The sequence below is a fragment of the Nicrophorus vespilloides genome, unplaced genomic scaffold (assembly GCF_001412225.1).
Source record: "Nicrophorus vespilloides isolate i.1.1-1 unplaced genomic scaffold, Nicve_v1.0, whole genome shotgun sequence".
NCBI classification, from domain to species: Eukaryota; Metazoa; Arthropoda; class Insecta; order Coleoptera; family Silphidae; genus Nicrophorus; species Nicrophorus vespilloides.
The window spans coordinates 51225-65240 of NW_017096104.1; the positions used below are offsets into that span (position 1 = coordinate 51225).

Sequence of the window (14016 nt, forward strand, 5' to 3'; positions counted from 1 at the left end):
AATCTTCTTCGCTCACGGACCTGACCAAATTCTGTCCGCGTTTCGACACCAAAATTCCGATTACACTTACGTTTCATTGGCCAACTATCTAGTATTATATCATGTTGCATACAATTTTAAAATCTAAAACATTTAGGAAAATCCTTTAGTAACACTCAATTACGAAATATTAACAATTATTCTTATATGAATAATACGTTGGAAATCTTATATTATATTTCTAGAATAAATGTAAAAAAATACGAAGTGATGAGTGGTAAAGTGACTCTTTTGTGCTGTTGTCAGGCCTACTTTAAATACAATGACATATTTCCATCGAATCCGAAATGAAACCACCCTCGAGCCACGAAACAATCGGAAATTCAAATGCGACCGTAAATCTCTCGCACATATCGGGGCATTATGGCTCGTAAATCCTTCAATCACAGTTCCAGGTTACATTCCCTAACTGTAAAAGCAATGAACGTTACAATTATAAATTGACAATAACAATAGTAAATTATACTTCTGCTTTATTTATTATATTTGTTTTGTACAACGGTTTATAAATTAAATGCGCTCTTCTTTAAATATGAAACGATCTGACTAGAACATCTTCTTCATGAATGTTTTGGTGGGAGTTGCTGTTTTGTTTTGCGTCGGATGCATCGGGGGCGGCGGTGGAGGAGGCGCCAGCGGCATATTAAACAAATTCGATGATCTGCTGCAATTGTTGCAGCATACGCTGCTGGTGCTGGCTTCCAGAAGATCTGTCCTCGATGGAACGAAAGAAGCGGTGGAACTCTTCGACTTGATGGGCTCGTTGAAGGCTTCGAAGCCGCCGTAGATCGTGACCGGGGGACAGCGTTCGTACCCCAGTTTCTCGTAAAAGCCTTCCTGCCCTTTCGTTGACAGAAAGATACCCTTCAATTGAAGTACAGTTTTGCAGAAATCCTCCACGGCCAACATGAGAATCCTTCCTAGACCTTTTCCTCTCAGTTTATTGTCGATGACCACCACTTCGGCGTAACAAGCCTCTGAAATCCTGGGTAATTTCGTGAGCTTGCAGTGTCCGACAACCAGATTATTCTCCTGCACTAAGGCCAGAGAAGTGGGAAGATTATCGCAGGATGACTCCAGGGTCTTCAGGCGATACGTCTCGCTCCTTGGCCACTCCTCGTTGATCATATCGCAACATTGTGATATAAGCTCTGGGCGTTTATGGATCGGAACCAGTTCCAAACCATTAGCTTAAATCAAAACAAATAAATATATATTGTTGATCATCTACGTTTGTCAATTATCAATAACGAAAAATTTAGATAGAAACTAATTTTTGCAGGTCAAGATTACCAAAGATTTTGTATTGTATAGTTAAATTAAATTTAAATTGAAGGAATTATTTTGGTTGATAACTATAAGATACACAAGAACTAATAACGATATCTAAGTAATCTATATCTAATCAGTATTATTTTATACTTTGCCAATTACATAGACATTCTATAGAATGCCGGAAGTATAAATTTCAGACACCAAAATATAGACAATTTGTAAGTTTGGTTGCATAATAAAACTTTTAACTAATTTTAAAATCATATCGAAAGAAACTAATTAATTATATTAGCATGGCCTTCTGTGTCGTGAACATCCAATGAAAAGTTCCTAAATTTGAATTTCGGGAATTAAAAAAATCAAACAAATCATCACAGTGATTAACTCCTATTGTGGATAGAATGGCATTAATCATTAAAAATATGAAGATAAGAAATACTTTTTCACAACAGCAAAAGATTGTTGTAATCTATATTTATATAAATTATGTAAATGCTGGCTGATCATTAAATGTTCCTTATTGAACAACTTGCTATAAGTTATCACTTTTTAAAATATGTCAATGGATATTTCTCATCTTTATTTAAATGTTTAAAATGAACATTTCCAAAATAATAATGAAACACTATAAAAGTCCCACTCTGTACCACCCTCACTCTCACCTGTCAGATCCATGACGTTTGTGGTTATGTTGGATCAGTTGTGATTGTTTACGATTTGGTGTAGCAGTAACAAACGGTAGAGCGAGCAGGTGAGTCTCCACTTTCATTGAATAATTCCTAATTGAATTCCTTGTTATTCCGATGTTAAAGCCGTGTTAATCTCACATGTGCGACTGGCGACTCTTCATAACAGTTGCGCTGCCTTTCGAAAAGTAACCTCAACCTGTGTTTAATTGGCGTCGCTAAATATAAACACACCGAGAGTTCTGCAGAGATCTACGTGGGCGGCTGTGGAAACAAACCCAGTAGAGACAGAAACGAAAGAATGTGCTGTTAAATGAGTTGAACAGAAACAGATACAGAGAAACAATTGCTTGCAATGGATAAGAGGTGATTGAATTATTGCCCTTGTTTGTTGTTTTCATTTGTGAGCATTGGAGCATTGATTGAGTTATATTGTATTGCAGCTATCCAGATTTCAGTATGATGCCCAATAGAATTGGATTGGCCAATTTCGCGGACAACCCTTTGAGCTTGTCATGGCACGACTCAGCTTGGATTCCCGTTCTGAGTATGGACAATGTCATGGATTACTTTTCAGAAAGATCCAATCCATTTTTCGATAGAACGTGTAATAATGAAATTGTCAAGATGCAAAGGTTAAGTCCTGACCAGCTCAATAATATGACAGGGTTGGAGTATGTGCTGTTGCATGTGCAGGCGCCCATTCTATATGTGATCAGGAAGCAGCACAGGCATAGTCCTACTCAAGCTACACCAATTGCTGATTATTACATAATTGCTGGTACTATTTACCAAGCCCCAGATGTGGCCAGCGTTTTAAATTCCCGCATGGTAACAATCGGATTGTATATGTAAAAACGACAATATCTAAGTTGCAATGTTTTAGTTATCATGCGTGCATCATCTGCAAGCCTCCTTCGATGAGGCTTCTAGCTTTTCGCGATACCATCCCAGCAAAGGGTATTCCTGGGATTTCAAATCGCAGAGAGGCGCTGATAAGGCGAAACCGAAAGAAGAGAAGCCGAGGGAAGAGACGAGCTCTCTGTTCCAAAGGCAGAGAGTCGACATGCTACTGGGAGATCTGATTAAGAAGTTCCCGTTGCCCACGCAACCGCTTCCCAAGGCCCCACAGACCGTGCCCACGAAGAATGAACCGGAAAACGGTGCCTCTGATGATAAGACGGAAATCAAACAGGAAAAGATCAAGCCACCACCTGAGAAGAAACCAAGGCTGAACTGATTATTTAATTGGTAATATAATACGTTTATTAGGATTAGATTTGTATGTAATAATATAACAATATTTTATATATATATATTTATAATGTGTTTTTATTTTATGTAATATTTAATGTTTGATTGTCAATATAATCAATTACATTCCTTTATTCAATTAGAGTATTCGTATAGTTCAAAAATACTGTAAGATACATTAAAATGTAATAGAATTAAACCTCTACTGCCATAGCTATGCCCATGCCTCCTCCAATGCAAAGCGCGCAGACACCACGTTTCAGCCCCATGCGTTTCAGGCTATAAAGCAATGTTACAAGAACCCTAGTTCCTGAAGCGCCAATTGGATGGCCGAGCGCAATAGCGCCTCCATTAACGTTCACCTTCTTTGGATCCAAATCCAACTCTCTGACAATCGCAATAGATTGGGAGGCGAAAGCTTCGTTGATTTCGTACAAATCAACATCGTCCTTTGTCCAGTTGACTTTCTGCAGTAACTTCTTAATCGTGGGGATAGGAGCCACACCCATAATCATCGGGTCGCATCCCATTTCGGCGAAACCGACAATACGAGCAAGCGGTACCAAATTCTTCGATTGCACTTGAAGACCGTCAGCCAGCAATACAGCGGCCGCCCCATCGTTGATCCCCGAAGCGTTACCAGCCGTCACCGTACCATTCTTCGCAAATGCTGGCCTCAACTTAGTCAAGCTCTCGATAGTGGTATTCGGCCTCGGGTACTCATCCACTTTAATCAGATCATCTCCCACTTGAACACCAACAATTTCATCAACAAACATGCCCTGTTCCACAGCCTTTGCAGTTTTCTGTTGAGAGTTCAGAGCATACTGGTCCTGCTCTTCCCTTGTAATCTTATACTTTGTTGCAACTTCTTCAGCAGTGATACCCATATGCACTTGATGCATTGCATCAGTTAAACCATCCTGCAGCATGGAATCCTTCATACTGCAATCCCCTATCTTTACACCACCCCTTACATAGATGGTATGTTCAGCCTGAGTCATGCTCTCCATGCCAGCGCAGAGAACCACAGATGAATTTCCAGCTTTGATCGAGTTGTAACCCAATGTCACTGCCTTTAAGCCAGAGCCGCAGAGCATGTTCAAGGTTGTTGCTGGGACATCAATTGAAACCCCAACATTTATGGCCGCTTTCCGGGCAGGGTTTTGTCCCTTACCTGCTGTAAGTACATTACCAATGTATACCTCATTGATCTCTTCAATTGGAATTCCTGAATTTTTGATGGCGCCTTCAAGCGCAGGTTTGGATAGATCGAAGATGCTGATGTTTGCGAATTGGCCCTTGAAGCTGCCGATAGGAGTACGGCAAGCGGAAACGATGTAAACTGAATCGCTCATCTTGTTAGTCTTAGTTTACTAGAAAGTAACTCACAATAATTACAAAACTTTGTGTCAACTGGGACCGTTATGTCCAGTTAGAGGTACACGTTGAATACGTAATCTATGTCATCAAAGTTGAATGAACGCAACAGCTGATTGAGCTTAATCTAATTCTTGATACTGAAGAATCATAACATATCTATTAACAGTGGATTACTATGACATACACCCCAACTATAATCAATGAACTTGCACATGGCATGCAATCAATGACAGGGAAACTATTACCTGACCCTATTTGTAACCTATAAAAATGGAAAAAAGTGGTGAATTCAATGCACATTATTTAAATCCAAACCGATACGAGGACGTAAAAGTGAAAATAGAAATTGATGATAATCTTTACACAATTCAACCAGAATCCAATGCGAATCCACAAGATAATGTTGAACATGATCACCATGAAACGAAATCGCGAATTTCAGAGAACGTACAATTTGATTATTTAGAAAACCAGATGAAAATTGATATCCAGAGACAGGAGAACAAAAACTATAGAGTTGATATAAGCGAGCAGATAGAAATAAAACGGGAAAACCTAAAAGATGTTCATGATTATATGGAAACCAAATGTATTGAAGATAATTATGATCTGGTTGAGATTAAGATGGACTTTGAGGAACAAACTGTACAGCAAGATGTAGTACCAAAGTTTTTAATTAATAATATCGAGTCAGGTATTCAATATTCTATAGATAATTCTATTTTTTTGTAATGGTCATTTCAGTTGAGAAAATTTTCAAATGTGAACTCTGTGGCAAATCATTCAAGACTCGTGTGTACTTGAATAAGCACAAAAAATCCACACACACTGAATGCAGAAATTACAAATGTTCCATCTGCAGTAGGGCCTTCAAGAAAAGGAGCCACTTGAAAAGGCACAACAAGATACACACAAGTGGCTTTGCATACTATTTGATAATTTATCAAAAAAAAATTATAATTTTGAACATATTTTAGATGATAATCCATATGCTTGTGATCTTTGTGAGAAAAGCTTTGGGACCTACTCCTGCTTAGTTAGACATAAACTGTGCCATACAGAGCATAGAAACTACAAATGTACTATGTGCAATGAAGCTTACAAATCCATTGCTTATTTGAATGCTCATATTAAGAGAGTTCATACTGAATCTAGAAACTTTAAATGTGACATATGCGAAGCCACTTTTAAGACAAATTCTGATTTAAATAATCATGGGCGAGTACATACTGGTTAGTTCTTAATTTAAAATAATCAAATATATTTTATTTGATCTAATTGAATGAATATGTATGTTGCAGATGAGCGACCATTTCCATGCGTGTTATGCAATAAGGGTTTCAAACGACATTCGTCGTTAAGTAAACACTTTCGTACCAGATTGCACAAGAAACACTTAAAGACAGTATAGATTAATAATTCTGATAAATAGAATTACAAAAACAATTATTCTTTTAGAAAATTTCTTTAAGTTTGCTTACATTTATAACAAAATGTTGATTTATTATAATCGTTGAGATTTTATTTATAATATAGGTATTTTCTTTATAAAATATATGTTTATTTCAACCTGTACATAAATATATACATCGTATACCATAAAATGAAATGAAAAATAACAGGATGGCTGGCTTTCTATTATATTTATACAGATTTATTTTCAATATTAGTGACGTCAAAAACATATTCTCCAATTTCACACTAACATTAAGATAAACACTGTTAAATTTTATCACATTGAAGGCATTTTAATTGCTGAAAAAATACAATTATATTTTACATTAACAATAGTTAAGTCTTTATTCGCTTATCCACTCTTTAAGTAGATCCTCATTTAAATGTTGTATATTTACTTTCTCGGCGTATTTAAGAGTTGAATTTAAAATGTTTTCAAATTCTTCCTCATTCGTATCGTCATCAGCATTTTCTTGGACGACGTCTGGCCAGATATCGAACCAAGCGCCATTCAATAAGTTGCTCGGCACCTTCTGCCATGCATCTCTAATATACTTGATGGCAACCACTAGAGAGTAATTCTTAAAGTAGCCGCTCGCCGAAGTAGTCAATTTTGTTTTCCACATTTTGGACAGCTTTCTGTAGACGATATAGTAATAATAGGATTTGAAAGTGGTGCAAATTGATCTATTTATTGGTGAGCAGTATGATGTTGATCTTGAAGGAATAAAAATTACTTTCACATTATCATCAAAAGAGAAGTACTTGAGTGAAAAATGAGGATTTGTGTTGATCAAGAGCAAAATTTTCCTATCCAAATTGTTCTCCTCGTAATAGCTATACACGTTTGGCACGAAATGGTTCTTAAACCAATCCTCGAACATTTGAGGTGTAAACTTTTTGTGCCTACTGTTCTTCCATGGCACACCCAGTTCTGATATATCAACATCCTTGAATGTGGGTCTTTCGTGTGGATAGAGAAGCATTGGATTCAATTTGAAATCCCCTGAGGCATTTGCTGCAAGCAGCACTCTAAGGGTACACATATTTTTATTCAGTTCTTTAATCTTCACAAAATTCGTTCCAGCAAAATCTCTTTTCCAATACAGTTCAGTCTCATTGGCTGTGAACACCTGCTGTGGTAGGAATTTTCCATCTTTTACAACTTTCTTGAGCATATAAGGAAATGAAATTCCACTTTCATCAAGTTCTGGTGTCTTTTGGAAATTTGTAAACATTTTTATTTTGTATTTCCATAACCATCCGTTGCTGGCATTAAATTTTTGTCCATTGGTGATTCCTTCCTTCTCAAGCAGCTCATTGTAAATTGATATAGCTTTCTTCCTAATTATAACATGCGTTAATCTCTTGTTCTCATGCATCTGCCGCTCAACCCATTGATCTAATATTTCCTCCATATCATACAATACTTTGCTTTTATTGTGCCTATTGACCATGGTTTCAGTTAAAGGTATACCTGATTCTGCACATTTCTTTATCTTCTTTGCATCTCTGCTGCATATGCTGCTCACTGTTGATGGTGCAAGTTGCATGTCAACAGCAATGTCCCTCTGTCTCTGGCCCATTTCATGTCTCTTAATAATTTCTAATTTAACTTCCAAGTTAAGACTTTGTTTAAATTTCTTGTGTGGTAACATTTTTCTTAATAGTATATATAAATCTAGAATAAATTAATTAATACACCAATATACACTGTCTAAGCAATATATACCTTCATCAGGATTTCTCCAAACTTCTTTGAAAATATTTTCTTATAATCACGTTTTTTCACGTTTCAAAAGTGTTTATTTCCTTTCTAACCAGTACCGATGTCACTGAAACCAACCAACTACCAACTGAAACACTGAAATAATACCAAAAGCAAAGAATCAACCGCAAAGGTCACCCTGCAACGCAACGAAGTGCAGTTTTCTACATATTGGTGCAATTGAAAACCATTGAGATACACGTGTGTCACAGATGACACCAGTGTTACCAAAAGTTCAAAATAAAATTATATAATTCAAAAATAGTGACTTTCTAATTAATTTCTTAATTAATATATTTTGTTTGAACCAGAAACATTACAAATTAATTTTAAAAAGATCAATAACCACTTAATATATGTAACTTGTACATTTGAAATTTAATTTAATGGTATAAATACAGAATTAAAGTTTATGTTTCATTTGATGCAATTCTCATGGATACAAATTAATGATATGTTCAAATTAAATTTAAACAAAATTTATTTATACAATTTATATTAGCTTAATGATCTATAAATACATTGTTGTTATTTAAAGTATTCGATTGCCTTGTACATTATTTTTATTATTAATATTAATTTTAACTTGACGCTTCGCCTCTTCCTTGAATGCTTCCGTATTTACCTTTTTCTCTATTCTGCGTTCTCTTCTATAATCTTTCAACAGTTTTTTGCGTTCCTTTCGCTCCTCTGCGTTCTCACCTTTAGGTCTAATTGATAATGTGGATAATGTCGAGATAATCGATTGTGCCGCAACCGATGTCGGTCCTCTACTGTTGAAACCCTCATTCTCTTGATTCAATTTAGACAGAGCTTTCGCTGTTAACTTGTTCGAATCGAGTACATCGATGGGAATACCAGTTCTTGGATTAATTCTGATCTTCCTTGGTTCGGATATCAATTTCGGGTGATTGTATATGTTGGAGTAAGTACTCAGGATACTTTCGCAATCCCATTTCTCTTTAGGTGGCATAACGATATCAACAAGTTCCAGATCGTCATCGTCTTCTTTATCCAGCGCCTCCAACGTTCTAGTCAAGACTTTTTCCTTATCCAGTTGTTCCTTGCGGTTTAGATTCTGGAACTCATCCGCATATTGCAGAAGAATATCATCGTTTTCTGGTACATATCCTTCGATTTCGTCACAGTCCAAAGCGCCAATTTCGTTCTCATCGTAACCAGCAAACATCTAAAACAACCAACAGTTATAAACGACCGTTTCGACGGAATCCAATAAATACTAATACCTTTTCAAACTTATTATCGAGCAGTGTCAGTTGCTCATTGCGTCTCATCACCGAACTGGTCATAGAGTATTCGGTGAATCTGGACTTTGTTTCTTCATCTTTAAAAGTAAACTGCGGTCCATCCATCGAACCAACCTCATCCATCTCCTCATCCGAGAAATTCGAACTGACTTCACCATCCTCATCATCGTAATATTCGCTGCCCGAACCGTCCGCGTTTGCAAGATCCATAAAGTCATCCTCCAATTCGTTATCTGGATCATCAAAATCAAAATCCTCGTCCATGGCAGCTACAATGTCTGGATCCAAGTCCAATCTCAGACCAGACTCTGGGGCTGCCTTATTCAATAAGCCTACATCCTCTTCAACAGTGGAAGCAAATACAGAACTGGGAAGATTTAACTTGGAGGTCTCTGGAGCTTTCGGTTTTTGGTTTTCAGGCTTTTCAATTTCAACCCATTCTGCTGTGCGATCAACTGTACGCAAATGTTGCAGATAATTGTAATCATCATCAAAGAACACTCCAAATTTTTGTTGTTCTTCTTTTCTTTTTTCAGGTTGCTAAAACACATTTTTTTATTAATTTTAATAAAGAAAAAATCAGATAGAAAAACAATAAGTTAACTTACTTTTGCTTTTGATTGATCATTAACAGGTAACAGCACTCGTTGTGGAGCATTCTCATCTGCTGTCAAGGGATCCTGCTGACTTCTGTGCACTAAATGGAAGGACACTGAGTTTTTCTTGTCAATAAACTTCTTTTTAGGCTATAAAACATTAAGCAAAACAGTATTACACATACAGTAAACAAACCAGAATGATGATGATATCAATAACTATCTAGTGTTTTCATTCGTAATTTATATTAATTGCATAATGTAGAGAATACACTTACCATTTTGGCTGTTTGGCTTAATAATATCTAGAAAAGAAAACTATAAAATTGTATAAAAATATTAGCACATGTGTCTCAACACTTCTGACAGGTCATAGAACTGAAGTTTGCCACAATTTTTCCCAACAAATAGGAAGTGAAGTACTCAGTAAGGCAACATAAATAATTTTACTTATGTTGGCAGCAATTCTTCATTATTAATATAATACAGTAAGACCTCGTTTAACGTTGTTTTGACATTTTAGCAAAATTTACTAATGGAGAACCATTACAAAATACTATAACTATTATAACTATAAAGAAATTTAGCCAATTGATATATATGTTTTCAATAAATATCATATTTAATATACGGATGAAATCAACAAAAGAACACCTCACAATCATGTTACACATACCATATATATTGATACATTAAATGGTTTCTTAAAAAAGTAGACAATAGAATTTATTTATGTAATATTCATTGATAATAAATTGGTACATGCATATATGTAGATGTTTATATATTGACACATATATAAATAGAAACGTTTCTTACATCGAAGATTACAATTTATCGTTTGTTTCGTTATGGCTGTAAAACACAGAATATATTGGCTATATATTTTTATTTTTTCGAATAGTAAATCCTTTAATAATTGATTTTTTTTATATATATATATATATATTATATATAATAACAACGTATATAGTTATAAATATCAAATCTTTTGTTTGCTTTATTTTAAATAAAAAATAATAAAATAATTAGACCTTAATTAAATATTCATAAATGAGCATCCAATATCTTTTGATAGTTCAAAATTAATTAAAAATAAAATAATTCAAAGTATAAAGAAACATAAGCGAGTCCACACTACCACATATATATATATATATAAATAAATATATATATAAAAGGAAAAAGAAACAAGCCTCCTACAAAACTTTAAAAAAAAATTATAACATAGTTTCATAATAAATAAATTTGTTTAGTATTTAATACAATCTGCCTGCGTGTATTCTGGATTAACTATATTTTACTTTCTGGTTATTATTCTTCTTTTTTTTTTCGTGTTGCTATCAAAATTCATTCCTATGATTCTCATTCTTCTTTCTGATATATATTTTTATGTATATACCATTCCGTACGGCGATAGAGCAGTGTATTTATTAGAAGGAGTAGTAAACAACGAACTGCGTGTATCATTGTTCCACGGCCACTGCGGCGGCCGCACCGGCATCCTCGTAATTGCTGTTGCCCGCGGGCACCACTTCCACCTTTGATTCAACGTCAGACGCATTCGGCGTCACCGCCTCCTGAGTCGCACGCCCTCTGCCTCGAGGTTCCAGAGGAGGCGGGGGGACAATGGGGATGGCCGCCTTTGGACGCTTCTGAGGAGCAGCCCTTTGCGTCACTTGCTGATCCTGCGCGGAATAATAAGTGATTCCACCTGGAGGTTGGAATATCTCAGTTGGTTGACTCTAAAATACATATTAATATTTAAACGTAAATAATTTGATCGAAAACTTGCTCATAAATTTAGTTCACTCACCACTGGATTGAAGGGTTGCTGATATCCTTGATATGGTGCCTGGTGTGGCGCGAATTGGGGTTGACCCTGAACGTAGTTAATGATCTGTGGGGTTTGTTGCGGGATGAATGGAGGCGGGGCGGCTTGCAAGAACGGGGGCGGAGCTTGAGCAAAAGGAGCGCCGAATTGAGGAGGCAGAGGCGTGGTCGTGACGGGGACTTGCGGTGGAAGTGTCGGTAGGGGCGGCGGAGGAATTGCGGGCATCTGGGCGGGGTTCGGATGCAACGGGGCGGGCGGATGTTGCAGCAGTGGCTGCTGTTGCGACTGCTGACCACCCGGTTGCTGCTGGTTTTGACCGTACTCGGCGTTCCCATAATATCCATGTTGCTGATTGAATGTTGGCGGATTCGCCGACTCTGGCAACGATCTTTGTCGAATGGAGCTGTACCTCTTCGATCCGCCCTTCGGTTCTCCTTGCATACGTGGCGGAATGCTGCCTTGCCTGTTACCACCGTGTTGCTTATTGCCACCCTTGGCGTACACCTGCTCTTGCACACTCAGTTTTCCCATTTCCTTTTCGATCTCATGAGTCGAACGTTTGTTGCCATAGTTCTGGCTATGCGGGGCTTCCTTGTCCCGTCCCATATCCTTCTGAGTTCTCGGCGTAAATTGACGGGACTTAGTGAAACCCTTATAATCGGAATCCTTGATATCTCTATTCGGTTTGATAACTCTTCCAGTACCTATTCTATTGTGATTTTTATTATTTTGTCTATCGTTCTGTGATGGATGATGGTGATGTGGCGGATGTTGATGACTCGAGTTATTCTTAGGAGTAAATTCTCTAGTTTTCTGCACCATCGGCTGTTGCGGTGCTGAAGTGTTCTGCTCACTTATCGAGGTCCTGAAAATGAAAGAAATTAAACAACGATCGCATACATATTGAATACAAACCTCTCATTTTGACTCTCAGAAGATTGACGTCCGCTATTCGTGGTATTCTCTTCAGCGTTTGCGTTCTCCTCGTCCTTTTGGTTTAATTGAGGACTCGTTTTAGATTTTCTAGCGGGTTTCTTCGTGTTGACCGGTGTAGCCGGCTTGCTGTACGCATCTTCGTCTTCCCAGTTGCGAGTATACTTGTTAGGACCTCGTCTGCACGCAAGCACGAACGTCGATAATTATATAAATAGTAAGTTACAGCAATTAAAGTTACCCATAACGCCTCCTCCTTCTAGCTCTTGGAGGTCCCTCTTCATTCCTGATATCATAACCATAGATGGAAATTAATTCAGACCTGCTCTTAGGCATCTGCTCATTGTCATTAAATTTATCATGGTTCCACTTCTCCTTCTTCTCAGTCCACATCTTCTTTTTCCCATCCTTGTCTACTTTCTCTTCACTCTCAACAGCTTCAGCTTCACTGAAATCCAAAAACAATAATAATCACAAACTAATCATTTCATGCATACTAGTTATAACTTACATATCATCATCTGCTGTTCTGTCATCATGCTCATAGAAAGTTCCTCTCTTAGGGATATATTGTGGGTTCTTCTTGTCCTCATCATCATCAACCTTCTTGGTTGGGGCACTCTCCTGTCCATCACCCTCTTCTCTTTCCAATATAATACTGCCAGCATCACTTCCACTATGATCTGAATGTGTCAACAATGTGTCTTCTTCATGTTCAACATCACTATCTGCACTATCATATTCTGATTGGTTTGTTGATGACTTCTTAATAGTCTCAGCCTCCACCACTTCCACACATTCCTACAAATCAATTATACATAAATAAATATTATTTTTTTGTAAATTGTAGAATACTCTTACTTGCACTGGTTCCTCCTCGAGAGCACCCATATTGTCTGCAACCTTCAGCTGGAATAAAAATCGTAATTGTTCTCAATGTGAAAATGAACTTTTGACCTGATTTTTTTTTTTCGTCGAAATCTAGGTAACAAGTACATAATTGGAAAGGTGTCCAGTATTGTAGGACACCAAACGAAATAGCAATGATCGGGTTAGAAGACGGACTCCAGCACTTACCCCATCGTCCTGTTCTGCTGGCGTCTCCACGGTCTCGGCCTTTGGTGGTGGCTCCGTCACTTCTTGCGAATTTCCATCCATGTCTTCTCGTTATTAATGAAAATTGTCGGCCAAACAGGCAAGTCCACTCGCACTGCAATGGAATGTTAACGTACGTTCCACTCGATGCACTCTGGTTTATTAATGAATTAAAAAGAGACAGCGGCGATATACGTCTGTTAATTTTTTTGATACGCTGTCATTAATATTGAGGTTATGTTGCTTTCGGAGAGCACTGATCTTGGACGCGATGGTTGGCTGACTTTCGCGCGGAATTTTTAAATTCCACAGCTCCACATATGCTACTACGACTACTGATCTGCTATTATAGTTTCCCCCGAACACTACATGATATATTTCGCAATCTAAATTCAAACTCAAAAAAAATAATACAATCAAGATCATAATT

At 37.2% G+C, this 14016-nt stretch overlaps 6 protein-coding genes and 1 pseudogene across 7 annotated transcripts; 2 read left to right on the forward strand and 5 right to left on the reverse strand.

The window, feature by feature from the left end:
• Positions 1–513: 513 nt before the first annotated feature.
• Positions 514–2053, reverse strand: LOC108569612 (N-acetyltransferase 6). The gene is made up of 2 exons (XM_017931230.1): positions 1977–2053; positions 514–1229 (listed from the first exon to the last, which is right to left on the reverse strand). The coding sequence occupies exons 1-2, from the start codon at positions 1987–1989 to the stop codon at positions 586–588; spliced, it is 657 nt and encodes a 218-aa protein (XP_017786719.1). The 5' UTR covers positions 1990–2053; the 3' UTR covers positions 514–585.
• LOC108569611 (mediator of RNA polymerase II transcription subunit 6) lies at positions 1992–3278 on the forward strand. Of its 2 annotated transcripts, none has more exons than XM_017931229.1 (3): positions 1992–2065; positions 2444–2831; positions 2887–3278. In XM_017931229.1, the coding sequence occupies exons 2-3, from the start codon at positions 2460–2462 to the stop codon at positions 3238–3240; spliced, it is 726 nt and encodes a 241-aa protein (XP_017786718.1). In that variant the 5' UTR covers positions 1992–2065; positions 2444–2459; the 3' UTR covers positions 3241–3278. The 2 variants fall into 2 exon arrangements, with proteins under 2 accessions (XP_017786718.1, XP_017786717.1); XM_017931228.1 differs by lacking the exon at positions 1992–2065 and adding an exon at positions 2283–2366 and having other exon boundaries at positions 2887–3277.
• A 170-nt stretch (positions 3279–3448) lies between these two features.
• On the reverse strand, positions 3449–4612 carry LOC108569598 (annotated as a pseudogene).
• Positions 4613–4883: 271 nt separating this feature from the next.
• Positions 4884–6063, forward strand: LOC108569613 (zinc finger protein ZFP69). The gene is made up of 4 exons (XM_017931231.1): positions 4884–5331; positions 5382–5552; positions 5615–5869; positions 5939–6063. The coding sequence occupies exons 1-4, from the start codon at positions 4908–4910 to the stop codon at positions 6046–6048; spliced, it is 960 nt and encodes a 319-aa protein (XP_017786720.1). The 5' UTR covers positions 4884–4907; the 3' UTR covers positions 6049–6063.
• A 199-nt stretch (positions 6064–6262) lies between these two features.
• On the reverse strand, positions 6263–8002 carry LOC108569615 (tigger transposable element-derived protein 1-like). The gene is made up of 2 exons (XM_017931233.1): positions 7825–8002; positions 6263–7773 (listed from the first exon to the last, which is right to left on the reverse strand). The coding sequence occupies exon 2, from the start codon at positions 7748–7750 to the stop codon at positions 6437–6439; it is 1314 nt and encodes a 437-aa protein (XP_017786722.1). The 5' UTR covers positions 7751–7773; positions 7825–8002; the 3' UTR covers positions 6263–6436.
• Positions 8003–8363: 361 nt separating this feature from the next.
• On the reverse strand, positions 8364–10120 carry LOC108569616 (protein LTV1 homolog). The gene is made up of 4 exons (XM_017931234.1): positions 10003–10120; positions 9737–9874; positions 9108–9668; positions 8364–9049 (listed from the first exon to the last, which is right to left on the reverse strand). Exons 1-4 carry the CDS (start codon positions 10003–10005, stop codon positions 8393–8395), a joined length of 1359 nt encoding a protein of 452 aa, XP_017786723.1. The 5' UTR covers positions 10006–10120; the 3' UTR covers positions 8364–8392.
• Positions 10121–10924: 804 nt separating this feature from the next.
• On the reverse strand, positions 10925–13831 carry LOC108569617 (protein CASC3-like). Its single transcript, XM_017931235.1, has 7 exons — positions 13569–13831; positions 13353–13400; positions 13003–13292; positions 12733–12939; positions 12474–12671; positions 11541–12423; positions 10925–11469 (listed from the first exon to the last, which is right to left on the reverse strand). Exons 1-7 carry the CDS (start codon positions 13647–13649, stop codon positions 11191–11193), a joined length of 1986 nt encoding a protein of 661 aa, XP_017786724.1. The 5' UTR covers positions 13650–13831; the 3' UTR covers positions 10925–11190.
• Positions 13832–14016: the final 185 nt, after the last annotated feature.